The 25,012-nt window shown below is 39.4% G+C and overlaps 1 protein-coding gene across 1 annotated transcript in view; it reads right to left on the bottom strand.

Moving 5' to 3' along the window:
* The window catches only part of SLC36A4 (solute carrier family 36 member 4), a 37,133-nt gene extending 12,605 nt beyond the window's left edge, over positions 1 to 24,528 (bottom strand). Inside the window, exons 1-9 of the mRNA XM_052662151.1 lie at positions 24,477 to 24,528; positions 18,973 to 19,096; positions 17,526 to 17,616; positions 16,264 to 16,352; positions 15,183 to 15,278; positions 12,454 to 12,538; positions 7,503 to 7,730; positions 4,631 to 4,729; positions 148 to 317 (exon numbers count right to left, since the gene is read on the bottom strand). Of these exons, the coding sequence (XP_052518111.1) occupies positions 148 to 317; positions 4,631 to 4,729; positions 7,503 to 7,730; positions 12,454 to 12,538; positions 15,183 to 15,278; positions 16,264 to 16,352; positions 17,526 to 17,616; positions 18,973 to 19,096; positions 24,477 to 24,528 (1,034 nt within the window). The remainder of the gene's footprint in view (positions 1 to 147; positions 318 to 4,630; positions 4,730 to 7,502; positions 7,731 to 12,453; positions 12,539 to 15,182; positions 15,279 to 16,263; positions 16,353 to 17,525; positions 17,617 to 18,972; positions 19,097 to 24,476) is intronic.
* Positions 24,529 to 25,012: the final 484 nt, after the last annotated feature.

Genomic DNA, 25,012 nt, shown 5'->3' with positions numbered 1-25,012 from the left:
TATGAAAAAATTTAGATTACACAAATAAAGAAACCACAGTAAAGATTTTAAACGTTTAAATCATAAAACTAAAAATACACCTTTATCATAAAACACTAGTAAATTATAAAACATACAAATTAGGTTAACAAACTCTTGTCTACCTACCACACGTCTTGCGGAAGATTTAAAGTTATGCTGCCTTTGATATCATCGTGGAAACACATATATCCTAAAGTAGCTAATGATACATACAGTGCTGTGACAATCCCCATGCCAATATTCAATGCCTGGGGGAAGCGTTTTGATTCTTTCATTTGATTTTCCAGTGGAAGGACCTAAGAAGAGAATGCAAGTAGATGAAAACAATATAGCATCCTCCTGATAGGTGCCCAAATTAATCTTTGTATAATATATGCAATACATAATGGTTTATGTATTTTTCTAAATATTACATATTTTTTCAGACTACAGATTTTTTTAAATTCCTAAAATAAAAAGATTTTAAATCAGCTCTTAATACACAAAACTGTCAGGTTTTTTTAAAAAATAAACTTTCTACTTCGGAATAATTTTCGATTCACAGAAAAAATGCAGAGATAAACAAAAGACTCCCATACACTCCTGACCAATTTCTCCTTTTATTAACATTTTCCACAACCAAAGTACATGTGTTACAACTAAGAACCAATATTGGGACATTACAATTAAACTCCAAAATGTATTTGGATTTCACCAGTTTTCCCACTAATGTCCTTCTTCTGCTCCAGGGTCCTGCAGGACAGCACTTGCATTTGGCCATCATGTGTCCTTAGTCCCCTCTGGTCTGGGGCAGTTTGTTGATCCTTCCTTATTGTTGATTACCTTGACAGTTTGGAGGAGCATGGTTATGTAGTTGGCACACTGCCCCTTTATTAATCGTCTGATGTCTTCCTCATGGCTAGATTGGGATTATAGCTTTCAGAAAAGTACACCATGGAGGTGCGATGCCCTTCCTATCATACATGGTGTCAACATGATTTATCGTTGGTGAAGTTCATTTTGATTCCCTGGTTAAGGCAGTGTTTGCCAGTAAAGTTCTGCTTATAAAGTTCTTTCCTTCCTCCTCCTCATACTCTTTTCATTGGAAGTAAATCACTACAGGCAGCCCACACTCCAGGGACTGGGGGGATTAAGTTACAACTCCTTGAGGATAGTATCTACATTAGCTATTTGGATATCTGCCCTATGTGCTTATTTATTTAATCACATATTTGCATTCATAGGGATTCATATATATTTGTTTTATAGTTTACTATTGCTTATTTTGTTCTACTCTCATTCCAGCTTCGGTCATCATGAATTCTATCAGGTGAGGTCCTCTGTCCTTTTGATGTGCATCTGTTCTTTTGGTTTTTGAGCACTTCCGTACTTTCTGGCAGGGCTTCCCAGCTGGCACTAATGGGTAAAGAACCTGTCTGCCACTGCAGGGCATGTAAGAGATGAGGGTTCAATCCCCGGCTCAGAAAGGTCCCCTGGAGAAGGAAATGGCAACCTACTTCAATATTCTTGCCTGGAAAACTCCATGGACAGGAACCTGGCAGGCTAAAGTCCATGGGGTTTCAGAGTCAGACACAACTGTGCAACTAACACACACACAAACAAACTCTCTGGCACTACAATATGCTCCAGATATAGCTTGAATTTCCTTGCTTCCATCCTGTAATCAGCCATTTCTCTGAAGAACTTTTTTTCCTTTGCTGGAGAATCACGATCTGGGCACTAAGCGGGCTCAGTGCTCCTGGGTGCCACTGCTTTCTGCTCTCTCAGCAGACAGAGTTAGTAGGTACATGCACGCATACTGACCCAAGTACACACGTCTACAACTGTTTCTCTATCTATCCATCTGTATCTGTTGTCTGTCAATGAGATGAACGTGTGAAATGTGAAAGTCGCTCAGTCGTGTCTGACTCTTTGCGACCCTGTGGACTCCTCTGTCCATTGAATACTCCAGGCCAGAATACTGGAGTGGATAGCCTTTCCCTTCTCCAGGGGATCTTCCCAACCCAGGAATCAAACCCAGATCTCCCACATTGCAGGTGGATTCCTTACCGTCTGAGCCACCAGGGAAGCCCCAGTGAGATGAATAAGTATTTATACTATTGGGGCGGGGTGGGGGGGGGGGAGGGCTAATTTAGAAGTTTAATTTGTAGGCAAATTTTTGGAGGTTTTGGGCATACAAATTTTACACTAAGTAATAATGAGTATTTACTAAGTGCTTACAGTGTGCCAGGTGTTTTTCTAAAAGCTTTGCATGTAGGATCTCACATAGTCCTCACAATAACCTCATGAGATAATAACTAATGTTATCTCCACTCTTCGGGTGAGTTAGGTCAGTCCATATGAAAACTGTGAGCGATTAACAGAAAACAGAAGAGTGCGGGAGTCGTATGCTCAGAGAAAACCCAGACTGAAAGAGGAAGCTCAAGTCAGGGGTGGCGCCAGTTCAGGAAGGAAACGGGCACTACGTAGGCTCCATCCGCGTGAAGCAGCGCCGCCTGTTCCACACATAACCTCACTTACGGAGCTGATTTGGGGAAAGACAAAAAGAAGACTCAACACGTCTTAATTACTGACTGGAATGGGGAAACCAGGGACACAGTGAAAAGAAATACTCCAGTGTTTCAAGTTTGAGCAACCAAAAGTAAAACTAAAAGAAATACAGAAATGAGGACGTGAAACTGATTTCATATAAAAAAGCAAAAGTATGTGTCAGACTTCAGAGTTGTTGAATCTGAGATGTCAGAGGAACAATAGTTAACTGGAATAGCTTAACTACGGCTTACTAGTTAAAGCAGAAATGAAAATCTACAATTATGGCTCTAACAGGGATAAATGGAGCTTCCAAGAATTAGTAAGAATTCTGTAAAGGAGAATTCAGAGAGAGCAGAAACCCAACTCAAATCGCATTAAACTGTCTCAGTTCTATTTTGTCTGTGGTTCATACAAACAGAAGTTTATCAGTGGTTCTGCTCCCACACCAAACATCAGTCTATGAAACATAAGCTATGGCCTTTCACTGTTCAGTTGCTAAGTCGTGTCTGACTCTTTGCAACCCCATGGACTGTAGCATGCCAGGCTTCTCCATCCTTCACTATCTCCCTGAGTTTGCTTAAACTCACATCCATTGAGTCAGTGAAGCCATCCAACCATCTCGTCCTCTGTTGCTCCCTTCTCCTCCTGCCCTCAACCTTTCCCAGCATCAGGGTCTGGGTCACTGGAGAAGGACCCAGTGGTCCAGGGAGAAGTGAAGTGAGGTCTCTTAGTCGTGTCCAACTCTTTGTGACCCCGTGGACTGTAACTTACCAGGCTACTCTAACCATGGGATTTTCCAGGCAAGAATGCTGGAGTGGGTTGCCTTTTCCTTCTCCACGGGATCTTCCTGATCCAGGGATCGAACCCAGGTCTCCTGCATTGCAGGCAGATGCTTTACCATCTGAGCCACCAGGGGGTCCAGGGAGAAGGGGATGGCAAACCGCTTCAGTGTTCTTGCCCTGAGAACCCCATGAACAGTATGAAAAGACAAAAAGACATGGTCTTTTGACCAAGATCAAATGTAGTATGGGGGCTTCCCAGGTGGAGTAGCGTCAAAGAATCCATGTGCCAACACAGCAAACACAAGAGATGCAGGTTTGATCTCTGGGTCGAGAAGATCGCCTTAAGTAGGAAATGGCAACCCAGTCCAGTATTCTTGCCCGAAAACTTCCATGGACAGAGGAGCCCAGCAGCTTACAGTCCATGGGGTCACAAAGAGTTGGACATGACAGACTCAGTGAGCACACAAACAGCAATATCCTCTTTTGCCCAAATCCATACATTCTAGGCTTTCAGTGAGTGGGAAGCATCTTTTTTAATTTCTGGCCACACCACATGGCATTTGGCATCTTATCTCCCCAACCAGGGCCCAAATCTGCACCCCCTGAACTGGGAGTTCGGTGTCTTAACCACTAGGTCACAAGGATGTCCCCGAACTGGAAACATCTTGAATGGAAATATTCAGGATCTCAGAGTCCTCACGATGTTTGTATCTCTTGGTATTAGCTTCATGATAACATCATTTCACAAAACAAATATGATATGCACAAATCTAAAAAGAATTTATGTTTGACTCTTCCTATGTAATAGTAAACTTTATAACAATTTCAATTCATTTCTAATAATCTAGTCTATAAGATATAACGTTTGGGATCTGTCTAAATATAACCCAGACTTAAAAGAGTAGAGTGAATATAGATCAGACAAAATTAACCATGAGTTAATGGGTTTTGAAGCTTGGTGATGCTTACAGAGGAGTTCATCACACTATACAGGTTTGAAAATTTTCACAACAAAATATTAAAAATAATCTATTCTAATGCTCTCATTTTACTTATTAAGAAAATTATCCAAGATAAAACATGATGAACTCCTGGTTAGTAGAGGAGCTAAACTGTAATTCAAGATTATCATATCAAAATGCAAATCATTTTCTAGGAATAAAAAAATAGAAATAACAACAACAACAACAAAAAAAAACCAGAAACAGGAAAGAAAACCATGTATTTTTAAATGTAAGTAAGTCTCTGTGTTGACTTAAGATTTTAAAAAATAATAATAAAGACTAAATCCTTACCACTCCTATGCCTTCAAAAGCAAATACAGCAGTACCAAAAAAGAGGGGGTATTTTTTCCAACCAGCCACTATTGGAAGGTTGTGGAGATCTGGCATATTCTGGAGAAAGAAAGAAAAAATAAGTTACTTACTTGTTTGAAACAATTTAAAGCAGAAGAGTGAAATCATACACTTATGAGCTTCACACTAGCAAATGTAGATTATAAATGTGAATAATTCTTTCAATAAAAAGTTTAAGCATCCTATTAAAGGTAGCCAAGCTGTTAGGATTTTACTGCCAGAAGCAACTGTCTCCCTCGAGCCCACACGTTCCAGCTGAGCTGAACGCTCCTGATTACCTGCTTCCACCTGTAAGGCCCAGGCTGTTCTCACTGGGCATGGCTCCTGCCATCGCTGGAAACGCGCAAGCATCTTCATCATCTCAGCTGAGAGCTGTACAACCAGCTGCCAACCACTGCTGACAGTATCCAGTGGAACTCGTCCCCTCTCTCCTTTCATTGCTCTTTTGGTTTCTGAGACTGCCCAACTCTGGCTCTCTGCCTCATCACCCTGCGTGGCTCCCTAGCTCCAGGCTTCAGTGTTTCACTCTTCGACCTGACGATTGCCATCATCCTTATTATTTGTGCAGAAGCCTTGACTCTGGCTTCGATGACTTGGTGCTGACTCATACAGCCTTGTTCCAACCCTCACTATCTGGAAACTTACAATCTGCACATCTTGTTCAAGATGTCTGGGTCCAAAGTGGCTACTTCCTCCAGCTACCCCAAGTCTCCTCACCACCCTGTGTTCTCTGCCTTACCAGACTGCAAGTGGAATTCGAGGCCGATGGAAAGCATGAGCAAAGACACTGAAGTGTGACAGCACAGGGATAACTGGGGGAATAAGAGAGGTCTAGAAAAACTTTATATTCTTGGGCTCCAAAAGCACTGCAGATGGTGACTGCAGCCGTGAAATTAAAAAATGCTTGCTCCTTGGAAGGAAAGCTATGACCAACCTAGACAGAACATTACAAAGCAGAAACATTACTTTGCTGACAAAGGTCCACCACCTAGTCAAAGCTATGGTTTTTCCAGTAGTCATGTGCAGATGTGAGAGTTGGACCATAAAGAAATCTGAGCGCCAAAGAACTGATGCTTTTCCAACACTGTGGTGTTGGAGAAGACTCTTGAGAGTCCCTTGGACTGCAAGGAGATCCAACCAGTCAATCCTAAAGGAAATCAGTCCTGAATATTCATTGGAAGGATTGATGTTGAAGCTGAAACTCCAACACTTTGGCCACTTGATGCAAAGAACTGATTCACTGGAAAAGACCCTGAAGCAGGGAAAGATTGAAGGCAGGAGGAGAAGGGGATGACAGAGGATGAGATGGTTGGATGGCATCACCAACTAGATGGACATGAGTTTGAGCAAGCTCCGGGAGTGGTGATGGACAGGGAAGCCTGGCATGCTGCGGTCCATGGGGTCGCAGAGTTGGACACGACTGAGCGACTGAACTGAGAAAACGCGAAGCACAAGTAGAACTGTGTGACATGATGGTGCTACATGACTAAAAACATGTTAGGATCAAAATGGAAAATTTAAATGTTTGGATTGCTGGATAATGCTAAACTGTCCTTCAAGGCTCACAAGTTTCCCTCTACCTAAGGAACATACATTTCTGCTCCACTAACTCCTAGACGTCCAACTAAGGGGTCAGGAATTCTAGAAAATCTTATGAGGTCTTCCTGCTTCTCCTGTTCCACTCACATGTGCTAAAACAATGAGTCCACAGGCTTTGGAATTCAGACAGGGCAAAAAAGAGACAGAGACTCATCATAAGAGAATTCATCATGGACTGCTAATGGAGATTTTAGGACAACTACTTTGGCAGCAATGTCTAAAAAGTCTAATTGCATCAGAAAAGAATAAAACAAGGATTCTTTACCTTTTTTGAGTCATTGGCCCCAGTGAGAGATGAAAGCTATACAGCTGCCCAGTGGAAAAAGCACATATACATACAGAAACACTGCTGCTGCCACTGCTGCTAAGTCGCTTCAGTCGTGTCCGACTCTGTGCAACCCCAGAGACGGCAGCCCACCAGGCTCCCCTGTCCCTGGGATTCTCCAGGCAAGAACACTGGAGTGGGTTGCCATTTCCTTCTCCAATGCATGAAAGTAAAAAGCGAAAGTGAAGTCGCTCAGTCGTGTCCGACTCCTTGCGACCCCATGGACTGCAGCCCACCAGGCTCCTCCATCCAGGGGATTTTCCAGGCAAAAAACACTAAATCTTAGAAATAATTTTAAGGGATTTGCAGATCCCCTGGATCCCCTCAACAGATTATTTTAAGGAAACTGAGTTAAGTATCTCCAGACTACTGATGATGAACTCCGTTGTGGTTATTGCAGAAAGAGATTACAGCCCAGGGCGGTGTCAGCGAGCTGAAGCAGTGGCGGCAAATAAAGCTTCAGGCGTGAAAGAAAATCATTACATCACAGCTAGACTCCCATCTCCTATGATTGGTTTAAGTCTTAAAGGAATAAACAAAACACTGATGAGTTCTTTATTTCATGTTAGGCAGTGTACTAAAGCAGGGTCCTGCATCTCACAACTCTAGTAGGGTAGGCATTACTACCTTCGGAGGCAATGCCATACAGCTCAGAAGCATACTGACCAAGATTCAAAACCAGATCTGACTACAAAGGCTATGCTTTCATCCTTTATGCCATATACTTCTTCAGCTAAGCAGTATCCCCCAAAAGAAAACCTGATTCTGTGTCCTAGGTGACACATAGGAAGTAGGGTCTTTACTTATCATCACTTTTACCTCTAAAGTAAAAAAAAATGTTTACTTGTTAAAAAACATACAACACAGTTAAAAACACGTTATACTTACCCTAACAACATACTGATAAATTATCACAAGACTGATAGCCATGGATATGTTGGCAAGGAATGAAAGCACAAACAGATTCTTGAGCTCACGAATGAAGACCAAAAGAATTAAAAATGGAAGAAAGCAAAGCATATATATTCTTAGGTCAATACTTCTTCTCTCACATGGACTTGATGAATTGGTACTATTCAAAACAAACACTTTACTCTCCAGGAACCCTTCATGCACCTATACAGGATTACCAGGAGAATAAGGAAGAGGGAAGACAAAAACTTCCATTAACTTATAAGCATGGAAAAATATAAAGAAAACTATGATCTATATACACTCTATGATAAATTCCTTTGCAATAAATAAAATACATAGTTTTAAGACAATCTAGCAACCTAGAAATAAATATATATATATATATATATATGTAATTTAAGGATAATTAAAATAGTTTTCTTTGCAAAATAACTATCATACTGTGAAAACAAGGTTCACTAGAAAGTTATGAGGAGAGATTTGCTAATTCGTTTTGAAGCTTTGTGACTGTGATGCTCGTGATGCCTGCAAAGGCTCAATCTGCTTCTGAGATAATCAAAAGTAGAAGTATGCTTGTCTAGAATGGCCATTGGGTAGTCTACTAACACAGTTTTTTCGAAGCAGCAAACAATCTCCAAGTGCCTTTTAGAAATGTACAGTAATCAAAATGAAACTCAGAAATCAGAGCCCAATTTTAAAGGTATTCTATAAAGCAACTGTTGATGAATTAGTATCACTTTCAATAAATATTTATTAAAAATCAGTTATCTTCTGTGTGCTAGACAATAAATTTCTGTCAGAGCAAAAAGCTTCTATAAGATAAACCAACTCTACCTCAAAATTTATTCAGCTATTTCTATAAACCAATGTTTAGCTTCCAAATGAGATTCCATAATTTATAGGCTCCATATATTAAAAATTGTCCCTCATTCAGTTAATCAAATAGCCCAACTTACAAAAATAGTAATGAAATTATAGAGGACTTTAAAAATAATCTTAAAAACTCACAGAAAGAGGCAGATCATAGCAAAATAAAAATATCAGTGAAAATCTATTTGCCCCAAACACTGTACCCTCCCTTGAACATAATGACATTATCACGTCTCTGGATATATAAATTAAGAACCAAAACTTATAGTAGTAGCAGCAAGTATTTTCTGAGTATTTTGTATGTGTCAGGTACTGAACTTTACTCTCCAGGAACCCTTCATGAACCTATACGGGATTACAAGGAGAATAAGGAAGAGGGGAGGAAAAAGCTTCCACCAGCGTATACCCATGAAGGAGAAATATAGAGAACATCATGATTTACATATACTGTGTCAAGTACTGAACTAAATACATGATATGCAACATCTCATTTAATCCTCAAAACAACGCTCTGAGGTGTGTGGTAATATTAATTTCCATTTTATAGTCAAGGAAACTGAGGTTTAGGGAAAGTAAAAAAGAAAAATCGATATAATATCAAGTCAGTAAGTGGTGGTTCTAGGATTCAAGCCCAGGTCTGAGACCAAGAATCTAGTGTGTGACAGATACACGTTCACCTGATCAAAATGCTGCAAGCCTTAAGGAGGGGTCTGCCCAAGGAGCCCCTAGTCCCCTCTGTGACATCTCTCTCCCCCGAAATACAGGACTAGGAGGCCAACAAGTCAGAAGTACAGAACAAAAATCTGACATGATTAATAATTCAAGGGGTTAATTTTACCCTTACCCACAATAAGTAATGTTTAGTGTCACTACAAATGTAATTATCATCTTAAATTGCAGGGACTATACCTACCAGTTTTAAGTTATGTTGGCAACTTATAACTCATACTGGACTAGCAGACTCTCAGGTTATGCCATGTACCATTTAAGAAATGCACAGCTCTCATTTATCTTATAATTGGCCATTAAAACTTCCTATTTTATCTTCTATAACTTGAAATAGAAGCCAAATTGATTGTTTACATCACTTGGCTTTTAAGAAGATATTTTATTTGCTGACCCGATTTTCTCTGTCATCAAATTATTTGCAGCCAAATACTTCTGAAGTATTCAAAGAAGTACCTCCCATAATCAAGATGAGGTAATGATAGAGTTAAGCTCTATCAAGGATTCCTGGCAAGAGAAAAGTAGTCATTTGAGTCATTAGGTGCTTGGGAATTTCACATCAATTCTATCACAAACCTCTCATAATAGTTTAGTATTCTTTGGCAGAAAGACGGTTATAAGAAATTCTCAAGATTGAAAAATAAAGTAAAATAAAAATATCGATACATACCCAGAGCAAGATTCAGGTAAACATTTGAGTCCTTCGGTGCCCTCTAGAGACAGAGATTGGCTATCTAATAGGACTTCCTACGCTCTCACATGTTTACCAAAATGCAAAACACTGAAATAAATATTATAAGATAAAATTACTAAATTCAGTTGCTTCCAGTAGAGCTCAAATTTACTAAATTCTACAATTTATTAACTTTTCAATTCAGTGATTTAATGGTTAAAATTCCAAAGGCAGATGATGTTCTTCAGCAAAGCTATAATGCAGAATTAGAGCTATAATACGCTACATTTGCATACTGCATATAAAATGCATAATGCATTGTATAAAGGCTTTCACAAACCTTTCATCAGCTGAGCCTCACAATAAGGCTATGAGGAACATGGGGAGGTTTTGCTATTGTTCCTAGTTTACAAATGAGGAAATCGAGGTTTGATCAGGAATAAGGGGGTCTTACCCAAAAAAACTGAGAGCATGCACCTGAATTCAGATCTTCTGACTCTAAAGTCCATGGGCTTTGGTATCACAACATTTTTTTTTCTCTGAATGTAACAGCCCTTCCCTGTTCTTCATGCCCACATACACTACTTTGTCTATCCGACCTTTTCTTGAGCATTTTAACGTAAGATCAGCAAGAAGCTACTATAACCACGATGGACCAGCATCACTGGAAGCGCCACAGTACCTCACCCCTGCCAACTATCCACAGTGGCTTAACGGGACCAAGAACAGCTGTGCAGCAGCTACAGAGCAAGAGACGCACAGCTCCATATGGGAACTAAACTCTTAACTCTCTGGTTCGATGTAACACTGAACCTTCAGTTTTAGGCAGATCAAGGTGGTAATAACCTTATGGGTTTAAACTGTAAAAGTAGTAGCAATTAGTACGGTTTAATCAACCTGTGTATCTTTTATTGGAGACTGCTCTCAAATGTGAGGACGCTGCTGCAGAGAGGGGCAATCTCTGATGAGGCTGTTTCAGTGATCAGACTGCTGATTCAGTCTGCTCTCTAAGGTGAGGTGCTTAGCATTGCTTTCAACTTCTCTCACATCTGCCTCAATGTCTTTTTCCATCCTGCTCTTTGGGCTGCAAAAGAACTTTCATCTTTCTATCAACTGCAAGCTTCTCCTTACCTTCCAGAGAGTCACTTTTTCTACCTGGTCTTATGATATGTGCAAATGAGTTAAATTCCTCCATTCAACTTTGGAGGCAACTGATAACATTTCACTGGAGGAAGTGACCAATCCTGAGCTTACAGATATTTATTTTATATACGTATATAGTCTGTCACACACATACTCACAGCTAAAGTCAGACAATGCCCTGCCCTAGGAAGAACAGCAGTGTGGCAGCTGTATGAGGCATTTAGGTTGCTGCCTAACTCACATGACCCGGGGCACACTGCTCAGCTCTGTGAGACTCTGTATCCTCATTCATAAAATAAGTATAATACTTACATTACAATGCAGTTGCAAAAATTAAAGGATATGTATCACAGTTTATAAATACAGGATCATAGAGCATTATGAGCATTATCTATAACTTTAGGTCAAGCTTGTTGGTAGCTCTCTTAGGGGATGATAGAAAACATTCACTACTACCAGGTTGCACAATCCCAGCAAGGCACCATTTCCATTATATTCTGTGTAAATGACTGCCAAAATGGGTTACCGTATCTTGACATTAAATAGCCTCTTAACTGAGTCAGTAATCCTAAAGCTATATGACTTGAAGAATTAAATGCTTGTAAAATCAAAAGCATCATCAATGATGAATAATGCTGATAAAAGCATCAACTCTCTTATTTATAAAAGAATGACTCAGTGACCCTTTCCACCATTAAAAATCTAAGAGGAGGGCTTTATCAAACTATGGCCCCCAGACCAAAACCTACCATCTATTTTTGCAAATAAAATTTTATAGGAATATAGCCATATATAACATATTATTGTCTACAGCTGAGTTGAGATAGAGATCATATGGCCTGCAAAACTGAAAATACTTACTATCTAGCCCTTTACAAAAAATGGTTGCCAACACTTAGAAGAGTGAGTCAAATATATACTTGAAAGTGAAAGTGAAAGTAGCTCAGTCATGTCTCTTTGCAACCCCAAGGACTATACAGTCCATGGAATTCTCCAGGACAGAATACTGGGGTGGGTAGCCTTTCCCTTCTCCAGGGGATCTTCCCAACCCAGGGATCGAACCCAGGTCTCCTGCATTGCAGACAGATTCTTTACCAGCTGAGCCACAGGGAAGCCCAAATATATACTAGGTATAGAGATTCTTTACACCACATATTCACATGATTTTGCACTAAAATACCTACAGAAGTACTCTGGATTACTGAGTAATGCCTACTATTGTACCATGCACATGTGGATAATAACAGTTATTGATTAAAATAACTAAATAAAAACATATGGTAAAGTAAGAATAATACAGGCCAACTATCAGTTAAAGCACATAAAGAAATGTACTTTGGCATTGTGCTAAAAGGAGAGCTTTTTTTTTATTTCAGTGCTTTGCATGTTTGTTTAAACTGATAGTCTCTACCAAGACTGCAAACCATCTATGTTTGATGCCATATCTAAATATGATGCCATAATTGTGGCATCAGAAGAAAATGATTTCAAAAACTGGAGAAAAACACTTACTTGTTTCACATTTTCAGCTAAGAAGACAATATACACACTACAGAATCCCAGCTGTGTTATCACCAGAAAAAAGTCAACCACATTCCTAAAAAGGGATACCCACAAATACGTATTAGTAAGAGCTGAAGAAATGTCAATATATTTTTCCCTTTTAACTATTTTAAATACGTCATAATGTCGTTGTTGTTCAATCACTAAGTCACATCCAATGCTTTGCAACCCCATGGACTGCAGCACACTCGGCTCCCCTGACCTTCACTGTCTTCCTGAGTTTGCTCAAATTCATGTCCACTGAGTTAGTGATGCTATCTAACCATCTCATCCTCTGTCACCCCCTTCTCCTTTTGCCTTCAATCTTTCCCAGTATCAGGGTTTTTTCCCCAAAGAATTGGCTCTTCACATCAGGTGGTCAAAGTATTAGAGCTTCAGCATCAGTCCTTCCAATGAACCTTCAGGACTGATTTCCTTTAGGATTGACTGGTTTGATATCCCTGCAGTCCACGGGACTCTCAAGAGTCTTCTCCAACACCACAATTCGAAAGCATCGATTCTTTGGTGTTCAGCCTTCTTTACGATCCAAGTCTCACGTCCAGACACAACCACTAGCAAAACCATAGCTTTGGCTATATATATGGACCTTGGCAGCAAAGTGATGTCTGCATTTTAATATGCTGTCTAGATTTGCCACAGCTTTTCTTCCAAGGAACAAGTATCTTTTAATTTCATGGCTGCAGTCACCATCTGCAGTGATTTTGGAGCCCAAGAAAATAAAATCTGTCACTGCTTCCACTTTTTTCTATTTGCTTAAAATATTTATTATCTACAAAGAGCATATATTTATGATCTGCATATCACTAGACATATCATTGAGCAAAAAAAGTTATAATACTTAAAAGTTCCCAATTTTCCCATTATTTACTTCTGAAATTCAACAGATTAATGAGTATCTATCTATAAAGTGATTTCATGAAAACATTTCATCAATTATATTAAGCCCATCTCTTCTGTTTCTCCAGATCTTTTTCAGATCAACCTGGTGTGCTGCTGCTGCTGCTAGGCTGCGTCAGTCGTGTCTGACTCCGTGCGACCCCATAGATGGCAGCCCACCAGGCTCCCCCATCCCTGGGATTCTCCAGGCAAGAGTACTGGAGTGGGTTGCCATTTCCTTCTCCAGTGCATGCAAGTGAAAAGTGAAAGTGAAGTCGCTCAGTCGTGTCCGACTCTTAGCGACCCCATGGACTGCAGCCCACCAGGCTCCTCCATCCATGGGATTTTCCAGGCAAGAGTACTGGAGTGGGTGCCATTGCCTTCTCCAACCTAGGGTATTTCCCAGCAAATAGGATGAGCATGTTCCCTACCATCCAAATCACTAATAAGAATACGAAATGGAAGAGGACTGGGAGCATGGCCCTTACCATTCTACAGAGACCTCTCCAGGTTGCTTAGCTCTCTGCACAGTTTTGTAGATACTCTAAACAATTCCAGCCACATAACACAGCGGGTATGGAAGTGGGAAAGGGAAATCACTGGCCAAATGAGCATTATTGGGGTATGATTATAATCAAGTTAAAAGTCAGCCTGCATATTATTAGTATGCAGTCCACACCTCTGCCTTTTGCTCTGGGAACAATGAGCTTGCACTTACTAATTCATTATAGTCTCTTGTTTGACCATTACTGTCAAGCTATCAAGTAGTCTAGTCTACAAGTCAACAAACCCTCCTCCTCCCATGTGAAGCTGGAAGGGCCCTTGCCTATTTTCATTCTTGCCATAACTCTCTTCCTTCACGGTTCTTCAGGGATCCCATGTGTAAATAACCTTGGTACCTTGAAATGAATCCAAATTCCTTCTCTCCGATGAATTAAGTATTTCTTTAAGATCTCTTCACTCACCTTTAATTTTAGTACCCTGTACCAACAATCATCCCAGTAGCTTCTGTCTGAAAGCCATTCTTTTAGACAGGAAAAGCAGACAAACCTGCCTTTAGCCTGGCAGGAGGAGGAGGAAGACGGGGTCCTGGAGGCAATCCCCAGGGCACTGGGCTCTGTTTCCTTCCTTCTCCCGCACAGTCTATCAGGCCGGAAACTCTGAGCAGCTCACAGACACATCTAACTTCCTGAAAATCAAACCATAAACCACTCTACTGATACCATCCTTTTCCTTCTTTTAACTTCCACCACGCACATTATTTGGACCCTGGTTAGCATGCTGTAAACTGCCTATGCTTATTTTCCAGTCCTGTGTTCACCTGATTTTGACTAGCTATGTCTGACAACTATAAAGTTACATTTAAACTATACAATGATCAAAACAACATTATATTAAAATACATACTTCAGATGTCTTATGAGTATGGGCTAAACACTACAATTTTATTTGAAATAGAGATTGCGACATTTTTGTTGCTTTTTTTTCCTTAAAAATTATCAAACATGATTATGTCATAGGTTAGCTAGACACTTTATAAATATCATTTTATTTCAACTATCATTATAATTCTGTGAAGTATTATTATAAACTCACTTGGTAGTGAAAAAACTCAAATAAAATAAAAATTCTTTGACCCAGATCATGAATTTGTAAAATGATAGAGCTGAAATTTGAACCCAAGTCCATTTAACTCTAAAACTTATGTTTCCCCCAATTTTATTTTACTTCTATTAATCTGCTTTATCAGATTAACATACCTATACTGATAACTATATATTAATAACATAGCAAGTACTTACCGCCCCCATGCTGATTGCTTCTGCAGACAACTCCAAGGACTTACTTCCATAGCAAAACTCACAGTGTCACTATACCCTAATGTTGACTTTTTAAACCTGAAATTTAATGACATACATGCATATGAAAAAGAAAACTTTTAAACTGTTCCATAAATCCATTTCTTGAAAAGAACATCAATAAATGGGCTATATACTGACAGAGGAGTTTTGGAAATTTGGAGATTTGCATATTTCTAAAGACATCTCATGAAATTTAAAGTTTTTATATATCTTTTTAACCAATATATTAGTTTTAACCCACTGTTAAAGTTTATATATTTGTTAAATTCATATAATATTTGTGTTTCACTGATTTAAATATTTCAATTATCTAAAAACATCAACTATACTGTTCATGCCTAAACTATTCCATTCTTATAACAGCATTATTTTTAAAAACCCATACAGGGCTTTATAATAGACTGTCATATATTTAATCATCTAATAGCCACATTCTCACTTCTATTTTTTCAAGTACACAGTGTTATTTAAAGATCATAAATGACCTGCCTTAAGTTTTAAGAACATTTAGCAACAACAAAAGTGAGTTAAAGTTAGAATATTAGTTTTCCAGAATAGACAATGTTTGTTTAAAAGTTGGTTCACTATCCAATAGAAACACTTTGATACAAAAATAAAACAGAATATTATTTTACTATCTACCAACCCACATATGAGCAAAGAGCATAAAAGGTCTTATACTCAAAATGAAATTAGTAACAAATGACCATTATTTTTTACCTAAAAGTAGCCCTGCTGCCTCCTTTTGCCCCATATATCTTCCCTGATTTTTTTCATTTACACTATATTAAAAAAATTTGATTTCACTACTTTTAAAAGAAGTATATTTATGCTGACCAGATTTCAATCATATAAAATGCTACCTTTTTCCGTAATCATTCTCTTAGAATTGTCCATGTAATAGATTATAGGCAATACAATGTCTAGTTGCAAAGCACAGTAGAAATATAAGATTATCTTATCCTTTAAAAACTATATAGCTTTAAAATAAATTAAATAGACTTAACAAATTCACATTTACCTCTGACATAGAAAGTGACTGCAACGTACCAAAATGTGCATACAGTGAACAGAAATAATTCCTATAAACACAAGGCTGATTGGTCCAAGCTGTGGGAAAAACATAAGTTTTAAATATTTAAGTTTGATAAAAATTAAATTATCTTATAAACAATGAAATACAGACTATTAATTGTCACTGACAAATTTTAGACAAAATGATTAAAGAATCATTTGCATAATAGAAATTAATGGACTTGATACAGAAAGAATTTAGTAATATTTAAGACAACCACATATAATTATTAACTTGACTATCCAAACCTATGAATGTAGAATATATAAATGCAACACAATAGAATAGAATACAGCGTGATATTTAACATCAGATGGCAAGTCTGTGACAACTGGTATCCCATCATTAAAAGTATACACAACCATAAAACATTATCTAAGTTACTAAAAAGCACTGTATCATCTGGGATTGTACGCAATCTACTTCTGTGTATCACTTGTTGAGAATCACACCTGAGAAACTGTGCCTAGAAAATAATTATTTGAAAAAGTGGTACATAAAAATTTCAAATATTCATTTACTAAAATTAAAGTGACGCCTAGATTATTGACAGACAAAATATTGCCAAAGTTATTTTTATAATGAGAAATTTTTCAGTTTCTCTAAATTAGGATGGACAAAGTCCAAAATGATAGTTAAAACTCTTAAGAAAATTCATCAGTTAAAAAATGTTAAATACAATTTCATTAGTTCATAACTGAATACTCCCCTATCAGGATTCTCTATAATTACAATTGGTTCCAACAAACTCTTTGAATATTTGTTTTCAAAAGATATTGCTATTCTTTTTTTAACTATTATTCTTAAAACCTGAAAACTATACATTTTATTTGGAATCTAAAAAACTATAAAATTTCACCAATACTAATACTCTAAAAATTTATCTGTTGCTATGAATGTATCACCTAAATTCCTGAAAATCCAAAAGGCTAATAAGATCTAACTATATCTGGAAAAATCAGATACTGATTTAGGATCTGTCAAATATTGTAAACAAGTAATTAGGTAGAAATGAAAAGAGTGACTCTCATTTTTAGTTAGGTATTATCATAGTTCATATAATTTTAACAACAATAGCTAAACGATTATCTAGTTGTCACCTGACCAGGTTATATTTGACTAGGCTAGATGTTAACTTGCTCTAATTTTTGTTGTAAATTAAGATTGGTAACTGTATTTTAACTAGAGATTACAAAGATGAGTCTTACCACTATGCCTGCATTTTTTATTGCCAGTGGAAGTCCTAAAAGACCAGTTCCAATATTTCCTTTAAGAAGATGAATAAGAGTTTGTACAAATCTGAAAAGCAGAAGTTGTAAGAATTAAACATTTTAGAACAAAAGCTATTAAAATTACATGACCATGGTTTTAGCATCAGAAGGGAACTAAAAATTTATCTTGGCAAGGAATCAAACTAACATTTCCATGTGACCAGAAGCTAAAGAAGCCAGAAGTTATATCTGGTTCAAGTACTACCTTTGTTCTTTAAAAGCAGAATACAGAGGGTTATTATGGAGATTAAATGAGTTAAATGAAAGTATTTTTGTATATATTAAAGTAATAAATGAAAGGCAATTTTCTCATAAGATTCTTTGCTGCTATGATATTCAGAACAATGCTGAATATTATATACAGCTAAGCTGGTAAGACAGCAATTTATTGCACTATGCAATCATGACATTAAACATAGTTTATCTATGATTATCAACCTCAGAGGAAGTTAATTAAAAGAAAAAAACACAATTTCTAAAACTGTGTATATCATCAAGTAAGATAAATACTAATCAGCTTTTACAATCATGAACTCCCAAGGGATTTCACCTAAGAAAGCATTCCAAGAGGCATTTGGAGAGTCTCTTGGCCAAGAAAACACAAATTAAACTAGGAAAAAGGGCACAAATTTTTAATTTTGAAAAAAAATGCTTATCTAAAGTTTTTATTAGTTTATACTATTCATCTTTGGTCAATAAAAATGTTACTTTGCTTAACTGTCAAATTATCATTAGAAAAATAACTTACTCAAATCTATTAATGATGACAAAATAACAAAAAAGATTTTTAAAATATTCCACTGCTTTCCTGAGACCATGACTGTTTCACACCATTCACTCAACATAAAGAACTGTTAACTGCCTACTTCCCAGAGTCTAACTCCTTAACATTGCAGAAGCTCCATCTCTGAAAATTCTATTCCTCTCAATCCAATCCCCCTACTTTCAAGATTCATAGCAGTTGATATGTATTATCACGTAGTGAGGGGGCTTCCCTTGTGGCTCAGCTGGTAAAGAATCCACCTGCAATGCGGGAGACCTGGGTTCGATTCCTGAGTTGGGAAGATCCTCTGGAGAAGGGAAAGGCTCCCCACTCCAGTATTCTGGCCTGGAGAATCCCAAGGACTGTATAGTCCATGGGGTCGCAAAGAGTCAGACACAACTGAGCGACTTTCACTTTCATCATGCAGTGATGCCTATACACTGCTCTGTGATTTAGATGTTTTTCTTCTTTCCCAAATAGACTATGAATCTCTTGAGGGTGAGGACTATGTCTTACTCATCTTTGTGACTCTGCAGTATCCAGTGCCTGGTCTGTAGAAGATGATTACAAAATACACAGTGAATGCCAAGAGAAAAAGACATTTAAACCCTCATTACTCACGAGATACCCTCTTGATCCTCAAGCTGGTGATGCTTCTGAACAGGCAGAAGCTCCTGCTCCTGTTCTTCATCCGATGTCCCATCAAAATTCTGCTCGTTTATTAAGGGCCTCATTACATCCATATCTTAAAAAGAAAAAAAAGTGCTTCACCATCATTTTAAAAATTGAGTTTAAGCTGGTGTAAATGAAGTTTTTAATAGAAGGCCATGCAATTTTACTCATCTTTACTATTTCCACCCTAAGTTAATGCACATTAATGCTTTTACCATATTTAGAATGCACATTAATAGTTTTACCATATTTAGAAAGAAACAACTAGACTTAACTGCTGGTTATTTTGCTTGGACTAAGCAGTGCAAGGTGAAAAGCATAAGTATTCACTGTAACACGTTTTCTACTTTGTCTCCATGAGGTTTATAGTAAATGATGATAGAATTATGGTATGGAAAATGTGAAGAAATAAGCCAATGAACTTTTATCTCTTGTTAGTGTCAAATCATACTGAGTACATAAATGGCAATCATATTTTTATCTTTTTATTAAAAAGCTTTTTAATATTGTTGTACAGTATTACATAAGTTACAGGTATATATATAGTGGTTCACAATTTTTAGAGGTTATACTCCATTTATAGTCACTATAAAATATTGGCTATATTCCCCATGTTGCATTTGTACATGCAGCTTTTACATCTAATAATTTATACCTCTTAATCTTCTGACCCTATATTGCCCCTCCCTGCTTCCCTTTCCCCATTGGTATCTACTATTTTGTCCTCTATGAGTTGGCCTTTCTGTTATATTCTCTAGTTTTATATATTTTTTAGATTCCACATATAAGTGATATCATACAGTATTTGCCTGACTTATTTCACTTTGCATAATGTCCTCCAAGTCCATACATGTTGTTGCAAACTGCAGGATTTCATTCTTTTTTATGGCTGAGTAGTACTCCATTATAAATATATACCACGCTTTACACTTTCCCTTTCTGAAGGAGATTTTCACTGCGCTTCTTCCAAGCCTCCTGCTCCCTCTCCTCTTTTCCACAGAGACTGCTCCACTCTCCATGTTTGCAGCAGCAAAAGGATCCCTGCTGGGAATTTTCTGTTTATTTTTCTATCTACAGATTATCTGAAGCTTGTGGTATCCTTGGTCTCCTATACTAAATGAATAATTTCATAGATGTGTTTTGTTGTGATCTTGTTGAATTAACAGGTTTCGGGTGAGGATATGTGGAGAGAGAAGATTTAGGCAGCTGCCACTATCCTAGTGCTAACTGGAACTCAGCACAACAGGTCTTCGTAAGAGTAAAGCTATGCTTTAAGATACTGGGAGATTCTTTAGCTTTGATTTTATGCTCTTTGCAATCTCAATTTCCTAACCTAAAATCAATCTGAAATTTCCAGTTATCACCAGAATAAAGAACAATCACATTCATTTAGCAATATGAACTGAAACCTGAGTAATCCCACGTCTGCCAATGTAGTATATGAAGAAAAGGATTTCTACACAAAGATGTTTATCAAAACAAAATACCTGCTGAAAATTTGGAAACAACCTAACTGTGTAACAATCAGGAAATCCATCAATTCACTAGAGTACATCCACTTTGTAAACTATGACACTGACATTAAATTATGGCTTTCAAAGTCTGAACAAAACAGTGATACTATATCAACTGCTGAGGAAGAAAAAGCTAGATAATCACAGCATGAGTGCAACGATGTTTTAAAAGTTAAATAAAAATTTTAAAAAGGAAATAATACAAAATGTGAATAAGTTAACAAGGATAGATACAGACAACGAAAGTGTGAGTACCTTTTTCTGTCTTTCTCTGGAAAATGTAAAAAATAAGGAGAAAGTAATAAACTTGCCTTACTTTTATAATAGCAAAAGAAGCCACTTATATTTTGACAATGGACAAACTAAAATAAAGTAGAAAGCTTCCTTTTTAAAAAATAACATAATGTTGCAACCTAAATCTATGTACTACCATATATAAGAGAAGAACAGTCACTATTTTATCCATTTCTGAGGCAGAGAGCTTATATGCACAGCACGAAACCTTCCAGAGGTTCCTATTTGCTCTGAAAAAATGTGTGGACCTTAAGCTCAAGGAAACCTGTATCTTAACAACTCTACTAGTGCTTTTCACATAGACAGCCAATTTTTAAAATTCTTTTTTAAATCAAATAATATTTGGTCATTGTAGAAAATTAGACAATATAAAGATAAGCAAATTTTTTTAATAAAATGACCTCGTTACCTAGAAACTACCACTGGAAACGTTTTAGAGTACACACAAACAAACATGTTAATTCACTTCAGTTTATTTTCATTCAGCCCTACGGCTTTAAATACTATCTACATGTTGATGACTTCCAAATATCTATCTCCAGATCCGGCTTCTCACTAACTCTAGACATAAATCCCATTGCCTACTCAACATCTGCACTTTCATGTCTAACAGACATCTCAAACTTAGCAAGCCTCAAACTAAACTGATCTTCACCACCAAGCTTGCTCCGCCCAGCTTTAACCATCGGAACTTGCTATCTGCATCAGGACGCCTCGGTTCCATGACACATGGGCTCTTCCTTACGGCTGCTTGAGTGTCCTCACAGCACGGCAGCTGGCTTCCCTGCAAGGAACCGATCCAAAAGACAGCACGGCACAGTGCCTTTCAGGACCCAGCTTTGGGGTCACTGCCACCATTTCCACGATTCCATCACCATTTCCACCGTATCTATTCACTAGAAACAAGTCACTAAATACAGCCCGCATTCAAAGGGAAGGGAATTAAGTTCCTCCTCTAGAAGAGAGAAACATCAAAGCATTTGTAGACATACTACAAAACCACTGCAACGTCTCAGATGATGGCAGTTTCATTCTTCCAGACATGCAGGTCCCTGGAGTTAGGCTTGTCTCCTCTGTTGCACCACCACTCCACATCGAACCTGTCACGAAATCATTCTGGCTCTGCTTTATATATCCAGAGTCTGACCATTTCTCTCCATTCTCCACGCTGCTACCACACTGCTGTGAAGGACAAGTCCATCTGTTTGCTGATTTGCTGAAATAACCTGCTTCTACTTTTGCCCCCTTAAGCCTGTTCTTCACACAGCAGCCAGAGTGATCCTTTAGAATTAAAGTCAGATCATGTCTCTCCTCTCCTGAACCCTGCGTTGGCTCCCTATTTTCTCAGAGTAAAAGCCAAAGGCTTTACATGGACGTCCACACCACTACATAATCTGGCTTTATCACCACCTTGACCATTCTGCTTCAGCTTCCTGGCCCTTCTTGCTATTTCTGTCATTACTCCAGCTGTTCTTTCTGCCTGTAATAGTCTGTCTTCAGATATCCACTTGACTAATCCCCTAACGTCTTTCAAGTCTTTGTTCAAATCTCACTGTTTCAATAAAGTCCATTTAGACCACTTTATAAAATACTATAAACTGCCAAGCCTGACAATCATTCCTGATTTCCCTTACTTTGTTCTTTTTCTCCAAAGCCCTTTTAGCCTAATGTAATCATTGTGGCGCAGTGGTAAAGAATCTGCCTGCCAACGCTGGAGACGCAAGAGACTCAGGCTCGATTCCTGGGTTGGGAAGATCCCCCTGGATATTGCAACCCACGCCAGGATTCTTGCCTGGAAAATTTCATGGACAGAGAAGTCTAGTGGACTAAAGTCCAGGGAGTCACAAAGAGTCCCACACAACTGAGCAACTGAGCACACACATATACATTAACTAATAATAGTCTTACTGTTTACTGTCTGCTTCCTCTTACTAGAATATAAGTTCCACAAGAGCAAGAATCTTGATCTGATCTGTGTTGCTCACAGATGTATCCCAAATGCCTAAAGCAGTGCCTAGTGCATGGGAGAAGCTCAACAAATATGTACTGAATTAATGAACAGACATAACTTGAAAAAAATAATTCAGAAAATTTTTTCAGTTAGTAAAAATATATCTGGCAAATATCTTCCCATGTAACTTGAAATGGCTATTCAGCATATGACCATATAGCTATATCACAATTTATCTAAACAATTTCCTTCAACTGAACATTTAGTCACCAGCTTTTCTCTTTTATAAATGACGTAATGAACATCTGTTGGTATGTTTCATGACTTATTTCCTTGGGAAATATTTTTAGAAGTAGAAATGCTGGGTCAAACAATATGTGCGTTTTTAAGGATAAATATATTACACTGCTTTTACCAGTAATGCATGAGAATACACATTTCCCGACATCCTCACTGGGTTGGGTTCTTAACGAATTTACAACAGATAAACCTGGGTTCCTATCTGAGTACTACCATTAATAAGCTTAAAATTACTGTATCTATAAAACAGGGATAATAGTTACACCTACTTCACTCATCATTGTGAGAATTAAAGGAGACAAAATGTAGGAAAAGCGCTTACACTACTTGACACACAGTAAACATTCAACACCGCTATGTTTATTTCCACCATTACTGGGACTCGAAAGAAATCAACTGCAAAGTGCACAGTATTAGAGGACGTCTACTTGTTACTATAATAAAGTATTTCTTTAAAGACGCAAGCAGGATTTTAGCTCCCGGACCCAGGGCTGGAACCCGTGCCCTCTGCAATGGAAGGGAGGAGCCCTAACCACTCACCCTCCAGGGAATTCCCTCAACTTCTTTTTTAATCATTTAATGATTTAACAACGAATTACAAATATTCCTAATACGATGCTTATAACCGGGAGGAACAATATTATTACTACTCCGATCTCTACTTTTGTTTTCCTTTTGACAGCGGGAAACCATAAACAATGTATTCTCCGTCGCCAAGATAAGACACGAAACGAAAGGAGGAAAACAAAAGTTGGCCTGTGTGCGTCTGATCAGAGAGCGCTGGCCACGCCCGGGGGCGGAGAGTAAACTAAGGATTCGCCGGCTTTCCTGATCCGGGTGCCTCCTCTGAAAAGCCCAACTGTGACAACTTCCTTAAAGCATCGCTGGAAAAAAACAGTGCGAGTCACAGCGCAGGCTGTGGTTTGCCTCTGACACGTACACTCAGTGCACGCCACCCGACCTCACACACACACACATTCACTCACTCACACACTCTCATACACACGGACACACACACTGTCACACACAATCACACTATCGCACTGTCACACATTCACACACACACCCTCTCACACTCACACTGTCACACACACTCTCACACAGTCACACACACGCTGTCACACACACACTGTCACACACACACACATTCTGACAGCCTCTGCAGGCCCGGCTCCCCGCCTGACCGCGCTCTCCTGCGCAGGTGCGGCCCCCGAGGTCAGGCCCCTGCGCGGCCTCGGGCCGCCCGCGTGTCCTGGGACTCGGCTGCTCTCACGTTCGAACGCACGCCAGACCCACGCCCCGCAAGCAGCCCACTGACGACCCCGCCTGCTCGAGCACCGCGCACCCCGAGGCCGACGGCGAGCCCCGGGCCCCCGCGCCCGCGCCGCACGCACCGAGCTCCTCGCGCCCAGCCGCCTCGGCCGCCGCCGGCGCCGCCGCGTCCATCGCTCGGGGGTCTCCAGGACGCCGCCGCCTCGGGGCGCGCGCTCCCGCCGCTGCGTGGCCGGCTGCAGGCCGAGGGCGCCGGCGGAGCGAGCCCGCCGCCCGCCGCCCGCCGCCCGGCCGCCGAGCATGCGCACTGCGCGGGTGGGCCGGCCGAGCCCGCCCCGAGCGCCCGGGGCCGGGAGCCCGAGCTGAGGACGGGCGCGGGCACCGGGATGGAGGCGCTTCGGGGACAACTGGGGACAGCGCAGACCGAGCGGAGACCCGGGCCTTACGGGCGGGGGCGGGGAAGGGAGAGGCGCTCGGTCCTGTCCGACTCTGCGACCCAGTGCACTGTACAGGACACGGAACTATCCAGGCCACAATACTGGAGTGGGGAGACCTTCCCTTCTCCAGGGGATCTTCCCAACCTAGGGATCGAACCCACGGCTCCCGCACTGCAGACGGATTCTTTACAAACTGGGTCACCATGCGGGGGCGGGGAGGG

This window comes from Budorcas taxicolor, chromosome 25 (genome assembly GCF_023091745.1).
Source record: "Budorcas taxicolor isolate Tak-1 chromosome 25, Takin1.1, whole genome shotgun sequence".
In the NCBI taxonomy this organism is placed as follows: domain Eukaryota; kingdom Metazoa; phylum Chordata; class Mammalia; order Artiodactyla; family Bovidae; genus Budorcas; species Budorcas taxicolor.
Note: the sequence above shows the minus strand (reverse complement) of the source record. Positions and strands in the feature narration are given on the sequence as shown.